This window comes from Solanum tuberosum, unplaced genomic scaffold, assembly GCF_000226075.1.
Source record: "Solanum tuberosum cultivar DM 1-3 516 R44 unplaced genomic scaffold, SolTub_3.0 scf00048, whole genome shotgun sequence".
NCBI lineage: Eukaryota > Viridiplantae > Streptophyta > Magnoliopsida > Solanales > Solanaceae > Solanum > Solanum tuberosum.
The window spans coordinates 761,770-783,682 of NW_006238976.1; the positions used below are offsets into that span (position 1 = coordinate 761,770).

The window sequence follows — 21,913 nt, forward strand, 5'->3', positions numbered from 1 at the left end:
TGGCAGCATTTTTTTCTAAATTGCACCTTTTATTTCAATTTTTTTTTTTCCATCTTCTCTCCTTTTTATTTTTTGATTTTATGTAGTGTCATTTACCTTTTTAATCTTCTCTATTTTAAAAAACTTTTTGGTCTCTTTTTCTTTAGTGTAACTCGTGATTATAAGTTATTTTTGATGATCGTAAATTCTGCCTTTATTGATCCCATGCTTTTCGTTGGTCAACAACCAACTAAATCTATACATATTTAATTTGTCCGCCAGCTGTGTGATGTAAATTAAAGGATGTTAATTTGTGGGCAATGACAAAAGATGTTAGGATTTCTATAGTCCAAAACTTGAAGTCCGAATCCTTGTTAATATATGAATAGGAATATTTTTGGGCTTGCCCAAATCCTTGTTAATATAGGAATACGAATAGAAATAGGAATACGAATATAATTGTACGCCTATATATATATTGCAGTTTGTACCCTAAAAAAAACACAAGTAGAACTAAAACTTGTTTTTCGTTTCAAAGATATGGCAGGCGGGTGGGCAGATTTATCCATGGATCTCCTTGCTATGATTGCAAATCGTATTGAATTACCTAAAGATTTCATATTTTTTACTTGTGTTTGTACCTCTTGGAAAATTGCTACTACCCTTAACCATAAATTTGATATATTTTTTACCCAAACTCCTTTACTTATGTTGGCTGACAAACATGATGATTATCGAGAATTTTACTCTCTTATCAAGCAGAAAGTTACTCCCCTGTTCCTCCCGTAAGCTAGACAACGACAGTGTTGTCCATCGGAGGGATGGCTCTGCACCATGGATGATAGTACCGGAGAGATGAACTTGTTGCATTATTTGTCCCGTACCCAAATTCAACTTCCTTCACGAGATAACTTAATGACTTCTAATGGTCTCGGAGATCATGAAGTGCTCTGGAACCTCATGGAGAACGCTATCTTATCTGCAAGTCCTTCCGTTACCTCAGATTATGTACTCGTGGTCAACTATCACGCAGATATTAATCGTTTGGCTTTCTGGAGACCTGGAGATCTCAATTGGACAAATATTGAGATGAACAATTTGGGTGCTGTCATGGGTATGAATTATTATAAGGGTAAATTCTATTATGTTACAGCTCGTGGTGAATTTTGGGTTTTCGAAGTTCCAGGGCCTGCTACTCCCAAACCAAACGCAGTAGAGCAACACTTGCTTTATTGGTCCGAAGACGATATATTTCTTCAGCATTCAGTTCAATATTACCTGGTCGAGCTATCAGATAAACTATTATTTATTACCCGATTTGCTCATTATCCAGAGCTTCATAGATATAAGACCTATAAATTTAAAGTCTTTGAAGTAGATGTAATCAAGGGCGAATTAAAGGAGGAAGATGAGATTAAAACCTTGGGAGATTCAGCTATTTTTTTGGGCTTTAATACAGGAACATGTTCAATTGACTCTTCTAAATTTCCTGGAATCAAGCCTAATTATATATATTTTACTGACGATTGGTATGATAAATTTAGCTATTTTGATGGTGCTGGTAGAGATATGGGGGCTTACAATTTTGAAGACGGAGAAGTTGAATCTATATATCCTGGATTGTCACTTAGTCATATTTCTCCGCCTACTTGGATTATACCATCACAAATAATGTGATTGCTAGTTTGTTTAATTTCATTTTTTTTACTATATTATATACTAATCTATTTATTCTATGAGCAATCTCATATTTAGTTTGCAAATTTTAACTCTTATTGTTTGATTGCGAATTTTAAAATTTTATGGTTATTATTAAAATAGTTAGTATTCGCCTCCATCATATATTAGTGATGAACTAGAGGGTGAAGCATGTCATGGACGGTAATAGAAAGAGTAAATTTGGTGCAAATTTTTCCTATTTATTGGTATAGTACAGGTTCAATGTGCGCAGAAACACGTAACGGTGCCCTTCCAACAACTAAATCCAAAGCTTTAGTTACTGCATTTTATTCCAGCAGAACTCTTAACTCAATAGCTCAAAATTGATGTTATTAACTTGCTTTTCTTAGAAACTTGGCATTTGATTTACCCTACATAGAACTTGAAGTATTAATTATAGGATAAGTTTATTTCATGTCTGATTGGGATAAAATTGTGGAAGAAAATTATCCCAAAATTGTATTGTGGATAATTAATCCTAAAATAATTAATTTTGAGAAAACTTGTTCCCAATTACCAAACAAAGTCTTTAATGTATTAGTGATGAGAACTTGTCTCTAACAACTAGACGTAGAGTTCAAATGAGCCGGTTGGATTGAAATTAAGCCATAAAGTTCTTTGAACAAAAAGTATTTAAAAAATATCGAATAATGGTCGCACATAAGGATGTCAAATGAGCTGGTTGAGTTGAAACTAAATAAGTTAAAATGAGTTGTGTTATAATCAACCCAAAAGTTATTAATTGAGTTGAAATAGATTGGGCTAAAATTGGGATGGGTCGTGACTCGCCCAATTTAAATCCAATTCTTTTTAAATGCTCCACCTTCCCCTATCCCACCCTTTACTACGATTTACCCATACCATCCATAAGGCTCGAGCTCTGAGGTTCGACCAACAACCCTAATCCCTGCCTATTGCAAGCTCGACCCGACTCGGGACATGAATTCGAGAATTAACCCATACCTGAGATCTGACCTAACCTAAGATCTAATATCGACCTCCAATTCCACCTTATCTCGGGACTTGAGCCCCTACCTTTGGTCTCAACCCAAGACTTGACCCTCACTCTCAACTCGAGAAAGAACCCTAACTCATGAATCGGAACTCGAGACTTGAGCCTCGACCCTCGGTCTCATCTTGGGATTTGAGAACCAACCTGAACCTTAACCAAGACTTAAGCCCCAACTCTCGATCTCAATACTATCCCCGACTGTAACTCAAGACTCGACCTTCAGCCTCGAGTTACGACCCGAAACCTATCCCCAACCCCAACCCTACCCTAAACTAGGCTAGCGTTTGGCCATAGATTTCCAAATATTTTTGACAAATATTATTTGGGTGAAAATTTGAGTGAAATTTCACCATGTGTTTGTCCATAATATTTGGGAAATATATTTCACCTTTTTAAGAAATATGATTTATACCCATAAGTTTTAAAAACTATCAAAACTAACCATATGTTTGTATGACATAACAAGATAGAAATGTAGATGTAACAAGATACATGACTTCCGCAACAAGTCAATTGGATTTTCGTTGCAGCAAATAACAAGTAGTGTCCATGACACTGGAGCAATGTGGTAGTTCGGAGTGAGTGCAACAAGCATCATTCCATACATCGTGAAATAGACGAAGCACATGACTTTATTACCCTGATATGATCAATCATCATTTTCATCAACAACCATATCATCACTTTCATATTCACTGAATATTCAATTACTGCTTTGGTGTTCACATAAAAAATTATGTAATACAATGCAATAAATACTATAGAGGGTATTTTTGTAAAAGATAAAACTTTAATGTAGAATTTGAATTTTTAAAAGCTCTCAAATAATGAGATTTGGCCCAAATACCAATTTTTTCTAGTAGTTGGGAATTTGGGTTGTTTGTCAAATAATGACAAATTGTATGGACAAACACTATTTGCCAAATTTTCCCCCAAATTTTACTTGGAAAATCTATGGCCAAACGGGTTCCTAGGACTAGAGCCTTGACCTTGACTCGAGACATAGTGACTAATGACTATTTTTCGAAAATCAATCCAACATTTTTTACCATATGGGCCGTAAAATATGTTCCAAACTCTAGACCTTTGGAGAATTACAGTTCTAGTCAAATATAAATATCCTCATAATCAAAAACCTTAAACAGAGTTTTTTTTTTTTACAATGGCGAATTGGGCAGAACTTCCCAACGATCTAATTGCTAAGATTGCAAATCATGTTAAAGTAATTGAAGATTGTTAAATTAGGTCTTAGGCCTAACTCACGCCCCAAAAGCTAGCTCAAAGGGAGGAGGATTGCCCAAGCCTTATAAGGAGTCCACCCATCTCATTAACCACCGATGTGGGACTTTTGTCATTCTTTAACAAAGATTTCATTGGTTTTCATGCTGTTTGTACCTCTTGGCGAATTGCCCCACTACCAAGGACAATTTCGATGTGTTTGCGCCTCAAGTTCCGTTGTTAATGTTGGATGATCATGACAAAGATGATGATTATCGAGAATTTTACTCTCTTACCAAGAAGAAAATTTCGCGCATATTTCTCCCAGAAGCTAGAGGACGACCATGTTTTTCGTCACAGGGATGGCTCTGTACAATAGAAAAGAAAACAATAGAGATCAACTTGTTGCATCCTTGCACATGTGCCCAAATTCGACTTCCTCCCGGAGGCCGGAACAGAAGATATGTTGTACTGGCACACCCACTTTAACAAAGTTGTTTTATCTGCTAGTCCTTCTGTACGTCAGATTATGTAGTGGTTATTTCTTATCATCCTTGCTTGGCTTTTTGGCGACCTGGAGAACTCAACTGGACTAAAATTCACATTAAAACCATGATCATAGCTATGAATTATTATAAGGGACAATTTTATTATCTAACATGGGCTAGCGGAGTTTGGGTTTTTGAAGGTGCAGTGCCTCGACTTATTATAGAGCTGGACCGTTATATGTGGCCTTACATGTCAACTTATTCTTACCTAGTCGAGCTATCTGGTGCACTATTACTTGTTACCCGTGAAAGTTTTGTATTTAAATTGTTTGAATTAGATTTAATCAAAGGTGCATTAAAGAGGAGATTAAAACCTTGGGAAATTCAGCAATTTTTTTGGGAAGGAATTCACCGAATTCCATTGACACCTCTGAGTTTACAGGAGTCAAGCCTAATCATATATATGATAATTTCTGCGATGTGCACCAAAGGTTGTGTACTTTGAAAAGAGAGACTTGCGATCTTGAAAATGGAAAACTTGAATCCGTTTATCCTGGATTATCTCTAAGTCATACCAGCCCGTCAATTTGGATTTCACCATCATTCTGATAACTGTCTCTTTCTAGCTTGATGTATGAATGTCATCATATTTGATCAATTTTAATTGTGGTTTCGCTAGACGATTGAGGTTTATGAAATTCAATTCACAATTAGTCCCTCTGTTTTATTCATAGTTTAACTTTAATAGAGAGATATAACTTTTGAAATTTGTGGTCTTAACCTTATTCGTAGCCTTGTGATCTTATTCGTGAATTGTTTGTATTCTTAATTATATGCTATTAGTGATGAGGACTCGTTTCTAACAGCTAGGACGTAGGATTCCTTGAGGAAATAAGTTCTTTGGCAAAAAGTATTATAAAAAGTATCGAAGAATACTCCTAGATAAGGGTGTCAAATGAGCAGGTTTAGTTGAAATTAAGCAAGTTAAGATGACTTGAGTTAATAAATGAGTTGTGCTAAAAACACCCCAAAAGTTATTTGAGTTAAGATGGATTGGACTGGTTCATGACCTGCCCAATTTAATCTAATTTTTTGCTCTTTTTTGAATGCTCCGTCATCCCCCTATCCCACCCTTTACTATGGTTCACCCATCCCATACCATCCATAAGACTCGAACTTTCAGGTTTGACCCACAACCTTGACCCCTGAATATTTTAACCTCGACCCAACTTGAACGACACGAATTCGAGACTTAACCTAGACTCGAGATCCGACCTTAACCTGTTCCCGACCTCGAGACTTGATCCCCTACCTTTCGTCTCAACCCAAGACCAGACCCTGACTCGTGACCTGAGCCTCGACCCTCTATCTCAGCTAGAGATCTGAGAACCAACCCGAACCTAACCCGGGACTCAAGCCCCGACTCTCAAGTCTCAATCTCAATACGAGACCCAACCATGTCATTCGATCCAAGCCTCTAATATTTGTAATTCTTTTAAATGTAATATAACAATTTGTCTGACAATGATGACGATTATCGAGAATTATACTCTCTTTCGAAGAAAAGAGTTTCGCGCATATTTCTCCCGGAAGCTAGTGGACGATTATGTTTTCCGTCACAGGGATGGCTCTGTACGGTAGAAAATAATACCGGAGATATCAACTTGTTGCATCCTTTTACCCGTTCCCGGCAAAAGTCTTATCAACTTGGATTGCACCATCATTCTGATAACTGTCTCTTTCTAGCTTGATGTATGAATGTCATCGTATTTGATCAATTTTAATTGTGGTTTCTCTAGACGATTGAGGCTTATGATATTCAATTCACAATTAGTCCCTTTGAAAAGTATCAATGAGCGTAACTGAAGAAACGACACTAAACCATTTATCTCATTTTAATGTAAATTCAATAACAGATGTGTCAAAATATAAAACAATTATATTTTTTTTGTTGTGAAACCTTAATTTTACATAGTAAGTACTTTATATAAGGAAAAGTTGTCCTATAATTGGGAAAGTTAATTATGTTCAATTTCTACTAGTAATTTTTTTTTGTCCTAACCAATTGATGTAAGAGTCCTCTTTCTCCTCATCTTCTGCTTTTCGATTGCGATTATAACACATATCATGCATTTATTGATTTCACTTAAATATTGTATAGTATAAAACCATAAACAAAGGTTTAACTTTTTTACTTGCCCTAGAAACCATAAACACATATTCTCTCTATGGGGAATTGGGCAGAATTACCGTACGATCTCATTGTTTTAATTGCAAAACGTTTTAAATTGCTCAAAGATTTCATACTTTTTTGTTCTGTTTGTACCACATGGAGAATTGCTGGTACAAAGGAAATTTATAAAGTGCTTCCGGGGCCACAAGTTCCGTTGCTAATGCTAGCTGATAAAGATGATGATTATCGAGAATTTTATTCTCTTTCTGGAGAGAAAGTTTCAACCATATTTCTCCCCGAAGCTAGAAAAGCAGAGTGTTATTCAACAAAGGGATGGCTATGCACCGTCGCCTATACTATTATAGGAGAGATGAACTTGTTGCATCCTTTTTCCCGTACCCAAATTCAACTTCCTTCGGAAAAAGACTTATGGGCTTTACAGGGTTACGGACCAGTTGAAGCGAGAGGTCTCTACCATTGCGTGGATAAGGCGATCTTATCTGCTAGTCCTTCTATTACGTCAGATTATGTGTTGTTGGTCTCTTATTATGCAGGGGTTAATAATTTAGCTTTTTGGCGACCTGGAGATCTCAACTGGAATGTAATAGATATAATAGATGAAGAATGGGGTGCATTCTCCGATATCAACTATTATGACGGTCAATTTTATGGAGTCACGAATGGAGGCGATGTTTGGGTTTTTGACATTGCAGGGCCTAACGATCCTAAACCACCAATTGTTGAACCCCGCTTGCTTGTTCATCTAGAAGATGATATGTTTGGACAAGCCGGAACTGAGTTCTACCTAGTTGAGGTATCAGGTGCATTATTACTTGTTGCCCGATTTTCCCATGGAGGTGGGAGTCTTACTTTTAAATTTAAAGTGGTGGAACTAGATGTAATCAAAGGTGACATCAAGGAGATGAAGACTTTGGGAGATTCGGCGATTTTCTTGGGAAGTAATGCAGGGGTTTCTGTTGATGTATCTAAGCTTACAGGAGTTAAGCCTAATCACGTATATTTTACTGATGATTGGGAAGAGCAATTTACCGAGATGGAAGGCGGTGGTGGAAAAGATATGGGAGCTTACAATCTTGAAGATGGAAAAATTGAATCTTTTTATTCTGAGTTGTCACTAAGTCCTATTTGCCCGCCAACTTGGGTCACACCATTATTTTTTCCAATTAAAAGTTGATTGATCTCTTTATTATTTACTTGTTTTATTCTTTGTAATCTTAGTTAATGGATGATGTTTGAATACTAAAGTTTTTAATCAATTCTAAATTTGGTTTTCCTGATTACTAAATCAACAATTTTATGGTTATTTGCACTTCTGTTCTTATTTTGTGTTGGGTCTTTACTTTATGTGTTCCATAACAAACAATTTTATCGTGTGACATCAGGTAAAACGCGCAGTTTCATCCAATTTTATAACAGTAAAGAATATAGGGCCTATATAAACGTAAACAACTCAAATACATATGTATTTTAGTTGTATCAATTTGATTTTCTTAATGTCATTTTACTTGTTCATCTTCTATTATATTGTGACTCACATTAAAATATAGAAATATTATTACCAAACACCATATTATACGCAACTTTACTTTGTATTTCTGCAAGAGACTGTTTTCCACTTCGATCTTCTTGTTCTGATCGCGAAACGCATTAAATTGATAGAAGATTTCATTGCTTTTGGTTATGTTTTACCTCATGGCGAGCTGCTTCTCCAAAGGAGAATTTTGAGGGGCTTTGTAAAGTTCCGTTGCTAATGTTGGCTGATAAAGATGATGATTATCGAGAATTTTACTCTCTTTTCAAGAATAAAGTTTCACGCGTATTTATCCCAGAAGCTAGAGGACGAGAATGTTTTCTGTCAGAGGGATGGTTATTCACCATGTCATATTACGGAGAGTTTAACTTGTTGCATCCTTTCACTCGTGCCCAAATTCAACTTCCTTCAGAAAAATCGTTATAATTGGCTTTACAGGGGTTCGATGAAGTACGTAAAGGAGAAATGCATCACTGCATAGCCAAAGCTTGGCCATTACATGAAAATTCCTCCAAGAATAATGTTTATGGCTCAGGTAAGCTACTCGCTAGAATGGATAACGTAGATGATTCTGTCTCCGCCCCTGTTAATGCTTACCATCATACATGTATAAGTACTTACAATAGTTGAAAATGGACAATGCAGGTAGTAGGTACTCTAATAGCAGGGTTCGTGTATTTGGGAACAGCATGGTGGTTAATGGAAACGATTCCAGACATGTGCAACAAGACATTGTCCAACACGGTGTGGACTTGTCCTTCGGATCATGTGTTTTATGATGCATCAGTGATTTGGGGTTTGATTGCACCAAGAAGGATTTTCGGAGACTTGGGAACTTATGGGATGGTGAATTGGTTCTTCTTATTTGGCGCGATAGCACCAGTACTTGTGTGGTTAGCAGCCAGGGCATTTCCTAAGCAAGAATGGATCAAACTGATCAACATGCCAGTGCTAATAGGAGCAACAGGGATGATGCCACCAGCCACGGCTGTGAACTACACGACCTGGATCATCGTTGGGTTCTTGTCTGGCTTTGTTGTTTATCGGTATAGACCAGATTGGTGGCAACGACATAACTATGTTCTTTCGGGTGCACTTGATGGCATTTATTAGAAAATCGATTAACAAGTAATAGTGCACCAGATAACTAGGCGAGGTGAAACTGAACTAACAATCTCCAGCTTGTAAAACATATATTACCGAACCAAAACTTAAAAGTTTGGTATTTGGTATATCTACTTTTAACTACCAATTACCCAATTACTAAATACCCTAAATTTAAGAATTATTAGTGATAAATACTAATACAGTAAAAATAATAAATCACATTATTAGTGATGGTATAACCCAAGCTGGTGGACAGATTAAACTTGTTGATTGTCCAGAATAAAAAGATTCAATTTCTTCATCTTCCAAATTATAAGCACCCATATCTCTTCCGACTCCTCCTCCTTCTACATCTCTGTCGTATTCAAACCCATCATCGGTAAAATATATGTGATTAGGCTTGATTCCATTAAATTTACAAGAGTCAATGCAAGTTGCCCAATTGCGACCCAAGAAGATTGATGAATCTCCCAAGGTTTTCATCTCCTTCTTCAATTTACCTCTGATTACGTCTAGTTCAGAGACTTCAAATTTGAAGGTGTAGAAAATGCTGTTTCCATCGTCGTCAAATGTAATGTTGCCAAATCGGGAGACAAGTAATAGCGCACCGGATAACTCAACAAAGTAATACTGAACATCAGGCAAGTTACCCTGAATGTAGTGCATCTCAGCTAGAATTCGTATTTGTACCATTGGTTGATCAGTAGTGTTACGCCCTGCAACCCGATAAGCCCTAACTTCTCCAAAATAACTCATGGAATAAAATTGGCCCTTGTGATAAATTAAAGCCGCAATCCCAGAGTAATTAACAACATCAATATGAGTCCAATCGAGGTCTCCAGGTCTCCAAAACGCCAAACAAGAGCTAGGCGAACAATGATGCACCATGAGTACATAATCTGACGTAAGAGAAGGATTTGCAGACAAGTCAGCTCTCTCTACGCAGCTCCAACAATCTCCGTCTAAAGCAGGGAGATCATGAAAAGTCAATAAGGCTTTTCGAGAGGGAAGGTGTATTTTTTCGCGAGAGAAAGGGTGCAACAAATTCATCTCTCCCGTATCATTTAGCACAGTGCAGAGCCATCCCTCGGATGGTAAACACTCTGACCCTCTAGCTTCTGGGAGGAATATGCGCGAAACTTTCTTCTTGGTAAGAGAATAAAATTCTCGATAATCTTCATATTTGGCACCCAGCATTAGCAACGGAACTTGGGGCAAAAGCACATCAAAATCTTCCTTTATAGTGGAAATTCGCCACGAGGAGCAAACAGCACGAAAAGCAATGAAATCTTCAATCACTTTAACACGATTTGCAATGTTAACAATAAGACCGTTGGGGAGTTCTGCCCAACCTGCCATGGTGAAAGAAAATATTTTTTTCCACAATTAAAAATAGCTAGCAATGCCCCTATTTATAATAGCACATAACTTAATTTAACCAGGACTAAAAAATCTATTTCTACCTTATTTAGGTTAAAAATCCTATTTAGACCTGAATTATATAAATATCAAATCCTTAATATATTTGGAATTAAATATCATATGTATGTCTGGCAATATTACAACCGAGGGAAGGTGTATTTTTTTGCGAGAGAAAGGGTGCAACAAATTCATCTCTCCCGTATCATTTACCAGGGTGCAGAGCCATCCCTCCTTAATTGATACACACTCTGACCCTCTAACTTCCGGGAGAAATATGCGCGAAACCTTCTTCTTGGAAAGGGAATAAAATTCTTGATAACGGTCATCGTGTTCGTCAGCCAGCATAAGGAATGGAACTTGGGGAGAAAGCAGATCGTTTGTAGCGGCAATTCGCCAAGAGGTACAAACTGCACCAAAAGCAATAAAATCTTCAATCACTTTAATACGATTTGCAATGTGAGCAATAAGATCATTGGGAAGTTTTGCCCAGTTGGCCATAGCTTTTAAAGAAGACAGAAGGAAACTCAAATAATTCTCCACAATATTTCTCACAATTGAAAATAGCTAACAACACCATATTTATAATAGTGTGTATGAAGAGTTGTGACTTTTCTAAAGGGTTGCGACTTTATGAAAAGTTGTGACTTTTATAAAGAGTTGTAATTTTTATGAAGAGTTGTGACTTTTCTAAAATGTTGTGACTTCTACGAAGGTTTGTGACTTTTCCAAAGGGTTGTGCCCTTGCTGATAAGGCACAATAAGCACATATTCGTACTACTCTTTGTTGGTCTGCAAACAAATGGTTTCCCCTCATTTTTCAATAAGAAGTTTTTGGACTTCTTCTTCTACCCCAACAAATTCTAAGTATATTTTACTGTTGTTAAGTGGTCGTTGACACCATAGTTTTAGGTACCGATACATGGATGAGTAAGATCGTTCTATCCTGTGAAGACATATATTTCATTAACCTCCTTAAGCAAACATTGTGTATTCAGTAGGCTCGATTTTCTTCTTTGAGAAAAATATTTTTTAGCTTCTTTTCTGATTACTGGTTTTAAATTTCTCATTTATGAAAATATTCTTTAAACTTTGTGTTTTATATGAAGTTTATGTTCTTAATATTTCAGTAATATAAATTTGTAACACCTAATTTAACTAGGACTAAGAAATTTATTTCTGTATTATTAAGACAAAAATCCTAGTTAGACATGAATTAAATAAATATCAAATCGTAAACATATTTGGTTTCGTATACCAACTTTGCATTATTATTTCAACAGGGATCAATCCAATTATATTGCGAGAAACGAGCCCAAATATAGATAGATTATTATAGATAGAACAGAGTTGGAGAATGTTGTGTATTCCAGTAAAAACAATAAACATTTATCAAATGTAACAACAATCCTAATAACTTGCTGATAATAAGTAAAAAAAATTTTTTACCAAACTGAAAATAGACAGTAAAATCACATTATTAGTGATGGCATAACCCAAACTGGACAATATTCAATTTTTCCATATTTCACTCGAGAAAAAGTTTTTGATGGAACTATAATTACTTTGAAAGTACGAAGTTAGGAGAATATTGTTGATATATTGAACCTAGTATCTTCCTAAAGCTTCGTTTGAGTTCTTCAGCGACAAAGTTAGGATAATTTCCAAAAGAATTACTCTTTGGGGAGTGTGAAAAAAGTTAAAATTGATTTTTGAAATATAATAGATTTTTCTAGAATATCCTAGTATAGAAACTTAAATAATTATCTAAATATTCTAGAGTATTGCTAAAGGATAAAGTTTACTAGAATGTTCTTGTAGATTTATCTAGAAGAGTTTCTAGAACCATCCAGACAAGTATAAATGGAGGTGGTCTTGTACATTTGTAATCAATCCATTTTAATTCAATTCAGGAACACTTCTTCCATAGCAAAGTACTCTATCCAAATTCTTTCTTTCCTTTCTAGCTTCCTCTTCTTTAGTTGAATCTTCTGATCCTAGTTAATGATCATGATTTAGCATAAGTTCTCCATGATTTTACTTTTTTCCTCAAAATCCACAAAATGCAACATTTTTATTAATTTTACTAACCAAGTCGTAAAAAAAATCAAGAAAAATTATCAAGATAGTTGACATGTATACTTCAAGAAATGTTGGTGGCTATCAAAATCTAAGTGTTTGCACTACCATATTTCCATAAAATGCCCTGAGAGCGGCAATTATCAGTTGTGACTATTAAACTCCTGATGATCTGCTTTATCAAGGTTCTTAAGTAATTGACGCATGTATTGCATTTATTTGAATTGATAATTTCGATTTGATTCTATTACTTTCCAAAATGTTGTTTGAGTATGATGAGATTCTAAAAAAAAAACAGCATTCCCGAAATGAATTGGATTTTGTTAGGCATTCCCGAAATGAATTAGATTTTGTTAGCTTCTTTTCTAATCAATGCGTTTTCTTTTAATTAAGCATTATAGGTTAACAAATTCAAAGAATTATATACTGATTAAATTTCATGCTAAATATGTGTTGTTACGAGGATAACTAGCTCCAAAAATAGTATAATAATAAGAAATTTTGAAAAAGTCCTTTGAACTAATGGAAATAGTACAAAATTACCCTCCAGTCAATCCATCTATTAGACCCCAAATAGTCTATTAGATTCCAAATACCCCAACGTCTTCTATATTTCCCTTAGTTGACAAATCTATCTATTAGATACCAAATACCCAGACATCTTCTTAGACCGCAAATACCCCCGACAAATCTCAGCATCTATTAGATCTCAAATACCCGACATTTTCTATATTGACCTTAGTTAATGATGTGGCGCTTATATACTGGTCTATCTATAATTAACCTATACTAATTTTAAAACCTACTCATTCCCAAATCAAATCGACCCGCCTCAAATCAAATTCCAATTAATTTCAATTCCACAACCCAAAAATTTTCATTTGGGCCTTTCAATTCCACAACCCAAATCCGGTGGAATTAAATGGTGTTTGTTCCTTTTCTTTTTGCAATTTCCATGTTATGGGCAACTAGATGAACGGAGGATAGTTTTGTCAGTTTTGATTCTTGTATCATTTCCAATAGTTCAAGAGTTGTGTAGCTCCTTTTCCGTAAGAAATCTATATAAAGACACCAAAACAACACAATTAACTCTTATAATCCGAGCATTATTGAATTGGAGGGACAAATAAAATCACTTTGTCAATGATGGCATAACCCAAGTTGGCGTACAAATTGAACTTGTTGAACGTCGTCCAAGACTAGGATAGAAAGATTCAATTTTTCTATCTTCCAAATTATAAGCACCCATATCTAAATAGCTACAATGATTTAACCACTTATCGGCAAAATATATGTGATTAGGCTTGACTCCGCTAAATTTAGAAGAGTCAATCCAACTTGCCCACTTATTACCCAAAAACATTGACAAATTTCCCAAAGTTTTCATCTCCTCCTTCAATTCACCTCTGGTTATGTCTACTTCATAGACTCTAAATTTGGAGGTGTTATAAAAACCGTGTCCGTTGGGATAGTACCTATTACTTTTGACAAACTGGGTAACAAGTAATAATGCACCAGATAACTCAACTAAGTAATACTCAGCTACATGCGGATTAAATGTATATTCGGCCATCTCAACAACCAAGCGTGTCTTCACAATTGGTTGATCACTAGTATTATGCCCTGCAACTTCATAAGCCCGTACTTTGCCATTGTGACTCATGGAATAAAATTCCCCCTTGTGATAAACTAGAGCAGCCGAAACCCCACCAGTGAAATTAGCAACATCAATATGAGTCCAATTGAGGTCTCCAGATCGCCAAAATGCCAAACAATTGACAGATCCATAATGATGCACCATGAGTACATAATCTGACATAAGAGAAGGATTGGCAGACAAGACAGCTAAGTTTATCCAGCCCCAATGATTTGTTTCGTATCCAACGCGATCATGGAAATTCAATAAGGCTTTTTGGGACGGAAGGTGTATTTTTTTGCGAGAGAAAGGGTGCAACAAATTCATCTCTCCCGTATCATTTACCACGGTGCAGAGCCATCCCTCCTTAATTGATACACACTCTGACCCTCTAACTTCAGGGAGAAATATGCGCGAAACCTTCTTCTTGGAAAGAGAATAAATTTTTTGATAACGGTCATCGTGTCCGTCAGCCAGCATAAGGAACGGAACTTGGGGAGAAAGCACATCGAAATTGTCCTGTGTAGCGGCAATTCGCCAAGAGGTACAAACTGCACCAAAAGCAATAAAATCTTCAATCACTTTAACACGATTTGAAATGTGAGCAATAAGATCGTTGGGAAGGTTTGCCCAATCGGCCATAGTTTTTAAAGGAAACTCAAATAATTCTCCACAATATTTCAACGGGTAATTCTTTCTATTTCTCACAATTGAAATTAGCTAACAACACCCTATTTATAATAGTGCAAAGGCCTAATGTTAGAGTTTTAAAAGATTTGAAGAGTTGTGACTTTTATGAAGAGTTGTGACTTTTCTAAAGAGTTGCGACTTTTTCTGAAAGACTGTGACTATTTTGAAGGATTGCGACTTTTCTAAAAGATTGTTACTTTTCTGAAGGATTGTGACTTTTTCGAATGGTTGTGACTTTTCCAATTCCTCCATTAAGCGAATGATGCCTACACACAACACACATAATTAAATTTTGTATGAATTATTATAATGGTAAATTCTAGTATTATGTTACAGCTCATGGCGAATTCTGGGTTTTCGAAGTTCCAGGGTCTACCACTCCCAAAACAATCGATGTAGAGCAATGCTTACTTTATTGGTCCGAAGATGATATATTTCTTCAGCATTCAGTTCAGTATTACCTAGTCGAGCTACCTTTATCCAGGATATCCGGTCGCTAACATGTGCTTCAAGGTTTATGGTTACATTAGTATGACACAAGCTATAACTTTCCTCCAAGACTTCAAGCTTGGCCATTACATGAAAATTCCTCCAAGAATAATGTTTATGGCTCAGGTAAGCTACTCGCCGCTAGAATGGATAACATAGATGATTCTGTCTCTACCTCTGTCTCCGCCCCTGTATGCTTACGTACTTACAATATAGTAGAAAATGGACAATGCAGGTAGTAGGTACTCTAATAGCAGGGTTCGTGTATTTGGGAACAGCATGGTGGTTAATGGAAACGATTCCAGACATGTGCAACAAGACATTGTCCAACACGGTGTGGACTTGTCCTTCGGATCATGTGTTTTATGATGCATCAGTGATTTGGGGTTTGATTGCACCAAGAAGGATTTTCGGAGACTTGGGAACTTATGGGATGGTGAATTGGTTCTTCTTATATGGCGCGATAGCACCACTACTTGTGTGGTTAGCAGCCAGGGCATTTCCTAAGCAAAAATGGATCAAACTGACCAACATGCCAGTGCTAATAGGAGCAACAGGGATGATGCCACCAACCACGGCTGTGAACTACATGACCTGGATCATCGTTGGGTTCTTGTCTGGCTTTGTTGTTTATCGGTATAGACCAGATTGGTGGCAACAACATAACTACGTTCTTTCGGCTGCACTTGATGCTGGTTTGGCATTTATGGCAGTTTTTAAATACTTAAGTCTGTTGCATTATCTTTAGGTTCCATTTAGCACAAGGCACAATATGAGTTAAATTTGCAATGCTGACTCCAAAAATTGTTAAATCTCCCATGGTGTTAATCTCATCTTTCAATTCGCGATTAATTATATCTCTAACTGAAAGACTTTCAATTTCAAGGTTTCTGACCAGTCCCCGTCCTCGCCATTAGAAAATCGATTAACAAGTAATAGTGCACCAGATAACTAGGCGAGGTGAAACTGAACTAACAATCTCCAGCTTGTAAAACATATATTACCGAACCAAAACTTAAAAGTTTGGTATTTGGTATATCTACTTTTAACTACCAATTATCCAATTACTAAAAACCCGAAATTTAAGAATTATTAGTGATAAATACTGATACAATAAAAATAATAAATCACATTATTAGTGATGGTATAACCCAAGCTGGTGGACAGATTAAACTTGTTGATTGTCCAGGATAAAAAGATTCGATTTTTTCATCTTCCAAATTATAAGCACCCATATCTCTTCCGACTCCTCCTCCTTCTACATCTCTGTCGTATTCAAACCCATCATCGGTAAAATATATGTGATTAGGCTTGATTCCGTTAAATTTACAAGAGTCAATGCAAGTTGCCCAATTGCGACCCAAGAAGATTGATGAATCTCCCAAGGTTTTCATCTCCTTCTTCAATTTACCTCTGATTACGTCTAGTTCAGAGACTTCAAATTTAAAGGTGTAAAAAATGCTGTTTCCATCGTCGTCAAATGTAATGTTGCCAAATCGGGAGACAAGTAATAGCGCACCGGATAACTCAACAAAGTAATACTGAACATCAGGCAAGTTACCCTGAATGTAGTGCATCTCAGCTAGAATTCGTATTTGTACCATTGGTTGATCAGTAGTGTTACGCCTTGCAACTCGATAAGCCCTAACTTCTCCAAAGTAACTCATGGAATAAAATTGGCCCTTGTGATAAATTAAAGCCGCAATCCCAGAGTAATTAACAACATCAATATGAGTCCAATCGAGGTCTCCAGGTCTCCAAAACGCCAAACAAGAGCTAGGCGAACAATGATGCACCATGAGTACATAATCTGACGTAAGAGAAGGATTCGCAGACAAGACAGCTCTCTCTATGCAGCTCCAACAATGTCCTTCTAAAGCAACGAAATCATGAAAAATCAATAAGGCTTTTCGAGAGGGAAGTTGTATTTTTTCGCGAGAGAAAGGGTGCAACAAATTCATCTCTCCCGTATCATTTAGCACAGTGCAGAGCCATCCCTCGGATGGTAAACACTCTGACCCTCTAGCTTCTGGGAGGAATATGCGCGAAACTTTCTTCTTGGTAAGAGAATAAAATTCTCGATAATCTTCATATTTGGCACCCAGCATTAGCAACGGAACTTGGGGCAAAAGCACATCAAAATCTTCCTTTATAGTGGAAATTCGCCACGAGGAGCAAACAGCACGAAAAGCAATGAAATCTTCAATCACTTTAACACGATTTGCAATGTTAACAATAAGACCGTTGGGGAGTTCTGCCCAACCTGCCATGGTGAAAGAAAATATTTTTTTCCACAATTAAAAATAGCTAGCAACACCCCTATTTATAATAGCACATAACCTAATTAACCAGGACTAAAAAATCTATTCCTACCTTATTTAGGTTAAAAATAAATAGTCCTGAATTATATAAATATCAAATCCTTAATATATTTGGAATTAAATTTCATATGTCTGGCAAGATTACAATGAGAATAAATAGTAAAAATAAAAATTCATCAAACTGGAGGGACAAATAAAATCACTTCATCAATGATGGCGTAACCCAAGGTGGCGGACAAATTAAACGTGGTGCCCGTCGTCCAGGACCGGGATAGAAAGATTCAATTTTTCCATCTTCAAAATTATAGGCACTCATATCTAAATAGCTACTATAATTTAACCACTTATCGGCAAAATATATGTGATTAGGCTTGACTCCGCTATATTTAGAAGTGTCAATGCAACTTGCCCAATTATGACCCAAAAACATTGACGAATTTCCCAATGTTTTCATCTCCTCCTTCAATTCACCTCTGGTTATGTCTACTTCATAGACTCTAAATTTGGTGGTGTGATTAGTACCGTCACAAGTACCTATGGCAAACTGGATGACAAGTAGTAGTGCACCTGATAACTCAACTAGGTAATACTCAACTACACACGGATTTAATGTATATTCGTCAGTCTCAACAACCAAGAGTGTCTTCACAATTGGTTGATCAGTAGTATTAGGCCCTGCAAATTCTAAAGCTTGTACTTTGCCACTGCGACTCATGGAATAAAATTTGCCCTTGTGATAAACTAGAGCGGAAACCCCAGCAGTGAAATTAGAAACATCAATATGAGTCCAATTGAGGTCTCCAGGTCGCCAAAATGCCAAACAAATGTCAGGTCCATAAAGATGCACCATGAGTATATAATCTGACGTAAGAGAAGGATTGGCAGACAAGACAACTAAGTTTATGCAGCCCCAATGATTTGTTTCGTAACCAGTGCCATCATGGAAATTCAATAAGGCTTTTTGGGAGGGAAGGTGTATTTTTTTGCGAGAGAAAGGGTGCAACAAATTCATCTCTCCCGTATTATTTACCACGGTGCAGAGCCATCCCTCCTTAATTGATACACACTTTGACCCTCTAACTTCCGGGAGAAATATGCGCGAAACCTTCTTCTTGGAAAGAGAATAAAATTCTTGATAACGGTCATCATGTTCGTCAGCCAGCATAAGGAATGGAACTTGGGGAGAAAGTAAATCGAAATTGTCCTTTGTAGCGGCAATTCGCCAAGAGGTACAAACTGCACCAAAGCAATAAAATCTTCAATCACTTTAACACGATTTGCAATGTGAGCAATAAGATCGTTGGGAAGTTTTGCCCAGTCAGCCATAGTTTTTAAAGAAGACAGAAGGAAACTCAAATAATTCTCCACAATATTTCCAGGGATTCTTTCTATTTCTCACAATTGAAAATACCTCACAACACCCTATTTATAATAATGCAAAGCCTAATATTGAGTTTTAAAAGGTGGGAATGGAAGATTGAAGAGTTGTGACTTTTCTAAAGAGTTGCAACTTTTCTAAAAGAATGTGACTATTTTGAAGGGTTGCGACTTTTCTAAAAGGTTGTGATTTTTCTAAAAAGTTGCGACTTTTCTGAAAGACTATGACTATTTTGAAGGGTTGCGACGTTTCTAAAATGTTGTGACTTTTTCGAATGGTTATCACTTTTCCAATTCCCCTGTTAAGCGAATCAGGCCTACACAAAACACACATATAATTAAATTTTGTATGAATTATTATAATGGTAAATTCTATTATGTTACCACTCATGGCGAATTCTGGGTTTTCGAAGTTCCAGGGCCTACCACTCCCAAACCAATCGATGTAGAGCAACGCTTGCTTTATTGGTCCAAAGATATATATTTCGTCAGCATTCAGTTCAGTATTACCTAGTCGAGCTATCCGATAAGCTATTATTTACTACCCGACTTGCCCGTTCTCCAGAGCATCATAGTTATAAGACCAATAAATTTAATGTCTTTGAAGTAGATGTTTAAAACCTTGGGAGATTCAGCCATTTTTTTGGGCATTAATTTAATACTGGAGCATGTTCAATTGATTCTTCTAAATTTCCTGGAATCAAGCCTAATTATATTTTTGAAGATGGACAAATTGAATCTATTTATCCTGGATTGTCACTTAGTCATAATTGTCCATCACATAACTATGTCATCAGTTAAAAGTTTGGCTCATATTTGATTAATTTTTTCTCAATTAACAATGTAAATGAAGTTGCAGAACTCAAAAAAACAACAAATGCGCCATGCTTCACGTCTATATCAACTAGCAACAAATACAAAGCGTAATTTCGCTGCCTGTAGTACGGCAAATGGAACGAAACCAGGAAGATGTAATTTGTAAATGAAATATATTACATGTAATAGTGAATGAAACATCAAGAAACCAAAATCTTTCTGAAAGATGAAGAAGGAAGCATTGAAATTCGAAGATACGAGAGAGAGAGAGGATGTTACTGTTACAATTTATGGAAATCAAAGGGAAGTAAGTAATGTGATTTGGAATTAAATATCATATGTCTGGCAAGATTACAACTAGAGAATAAATATTAAAAATAATAATAATAATTCATCAAACTGAAAACTCTTATAATCCGAGCATTATTGAATTGGAGGGACAAATAAAATCACTTGGTCAATGATGGCATAAACCAAGTTAGCGGACGAATTGACCATGTTATTTGTCCTCCATGATTAAAAGATTGAATTTTTCTATCTTCCAAATTATAGTCACCCAAATTTTTATTCCTCGAAAAAAATGACCCCTTATCGGCAAAATATATGTGATTAGGCTTGACTCCGCTATATTTAGAAGAGTCAATGCAACTTGCCAAATTATCACCCAAAAACATTGAAAATTTTCCCAAGGTTTTCATCTCCTCCTTCAATTCACCTCTGGTTATGTCTACTTCATGGACTTTAAATTTGAAGGTGTGATAACAAACGAGTCCGTTTGGAAAGTCCATATTACTTTTGTCAAACTGGGCAACAAGTAATAGTGCACCAGATAACTCAACTAGGTAATACTGAGATACATGTGAATTAAATGTATATTCAGCCATCTGAACAACCAAACGTGTCTTCACAATTGGTTGATCACTAGTATTAGGCCCTGCAACTTCATGAGCTTGTACTTTGCCACTGTGACGCATGGAATAAAATTCGCCCTTGTGATAAACTAGAGCGGAAGGCCTACCAGGAAAATTATTAGCAACATCAATATTAGTCCAATTGAGGTCTCCAGGTCGCCAAAATGCCAAACAATTGTCAGATCCATAATGAAGCACCATGAGTACGTAATCTGACGTAACAGAAGGATTGGCAGACAAGACAGCTACGTATATGCAGCCCCAATGATTTCTTTCGCAATCATGGAAATTCAATAAGGCATTTAGGGAGGGAAGGTGTATTTTTTTGCGAGAGAAAGGGTGCAACAAATTTATCTCTCCCGTATCTTTTGCCACAGTGCAGAGCCATCCCTCCTTAATTGGTACAACCTTTGACCCTCTAACTTCCGGCAGAAATATGCGCGAAGCCTTCTTCTTGGATAGAGAATAAATTTTTTGATAACCATCATCATCTCCGTCAGCCATCATAAGGAACGGAACTTGGTGAGAAAGCACATCGAAATTGTCCTTTGTAGCAGCAATTCGCCAAGAGGTACAAACTGCACCAAAAGCAATAAAATCTTCAATCACTTTAACACGATTTGCAATGTGAGCAATAAGATCGTTGGGAAGATTTGCCCAATCGGCCATAATTTTTAAAGGAAACTCAAATAATTCTCCACAATATTTCAACGGGTAATTCTTTCTATTTCTCACAACTGATAATAATTAAAAACACCCTATTTATAATAGTGCAAAGACCTACTGTTAGAGTTTTAGAAGATTTGAAGAGTTGTGACTTTTATGAAGAGTTGCGACTTTTTCTGAAAGACTGTGACTATTTTTAAGGGTTGCAACTATTGTAAAAGATTGTGACTTTCCCAATTCCTCTGTTAAGCGAATCATGCC

At 36.4% G+C, this 21,913-nt stretch overlaps 4 protein-coding genes across 4 annotated transcripts; 3 read left to right on the top strand and 1 right to left on the bottom strand.

The window, feature by feature from the left end:
* Positions 1 to 813: 813 nt before the first annotated feature.
* Positions 814 to 1,656, top strand: LOC107059962 (putative F-box protein At5g55150). The gene has a single exon (XM_015307091.1). The coding sequence runs from the start codon at positions 814 to 816 to the stop codon at positions 1,654 to 1,656; it is 843 nt and encodes a 280-aa protein (XP_015162577.1).
* Positions 1,657 to 6,644: 4,988 nt separating this feature from the next.
* Positions 6,645 to 7,784, top strand: LOC107059963 (F-box protein At2g26160-like). Its single transcript, XM_015307092.1, has one exon. The coding sequence runs from the start codon at positions 6,645 to 6,647 to the stop codon at positions 7,782 to 7,784; it is 1,140 nt and encodes a 379-aa protein (XP_015162578.1).
* Positions 7,785 to 8,631: 847 nt separating this feature from the next.
* On the top strand, positions 8,632 to 16,309 carry LOC102581169 (oligopeptide transporter 7-like). The gene is made up of 3 exons (XM_006343951.2): positions 8,632 to 8,676; positions 8,787 to 9,237; positions 16,248 to 16,309. The coding sequence occupies exons 1-3, from the start codon at positions 8,641 to 8,643 to the stop codon at positions 16,307 to 16,309; spliced, it is 549 nt and encodes a 182-aa protein (XP_006344013.2). The 5' UTR covers positions 8,632 to 8,640.
* A 379-nt stretch (positions 16,310 to 16,688) lies between these two features.
* On the bottom strand, positions 16,689 to 17,831 carry LOC107059964 (F-box/kelch-repeat protein At1g57790-like). Its single transcript, XM_015307093.1, has one exon. The coding sequence runs from the start codon at positions 17,829 to 17,831 to the stop codon at positions 16,689 to 16,691; it is 1,143 nt and encodes a 380-aa protein (XP_015162579.1).
* Positions 17,832 to 21,913: the final 4,082 nt, after the last annotated feature.

Coding starts and splice junctions, on each gene's coding strand:
- LOC107059963 (XM_015307092.1), top strand. CDS start 6,645: ATGGGGAATTGGGCAGAATTACCGTACGATCTCATTGTTTTAATTGCA.
- LOC107059964 (XM_015307093.1), bottom strand. CDS start 17,831: ATGGCAGGTTGGGCAGAACTCCCCAACGGTCTTATTGTTAACATTGCA.
- LOC102581169 (XM_006343951.2), top strand. CDS start 8,641: ATGAAAATTCCTCCAAGAATAATGTTTATGGCTCAG. Junction 8,677..8,786: donor GAATAATGTTTATGGCTCAG/GTAAGCTACTCG, acceptor TGGACAATGCAG/GTAGTAGGTACTCTAATAGC. Junction 9,238..16,247: donor CTATGTTCTTTCGGGTGCAC/TTGATGGCATTT, acceptor TTTCGGCTGCAC/TTGATGCTGGTTTGGCATTT.
- LOC107059962 (XM_015307091.1), top strand. CDS start 814: ATGGATGATAGTACCGGAGAGATGAACTTGTTGCATTATTTGTCCCGT.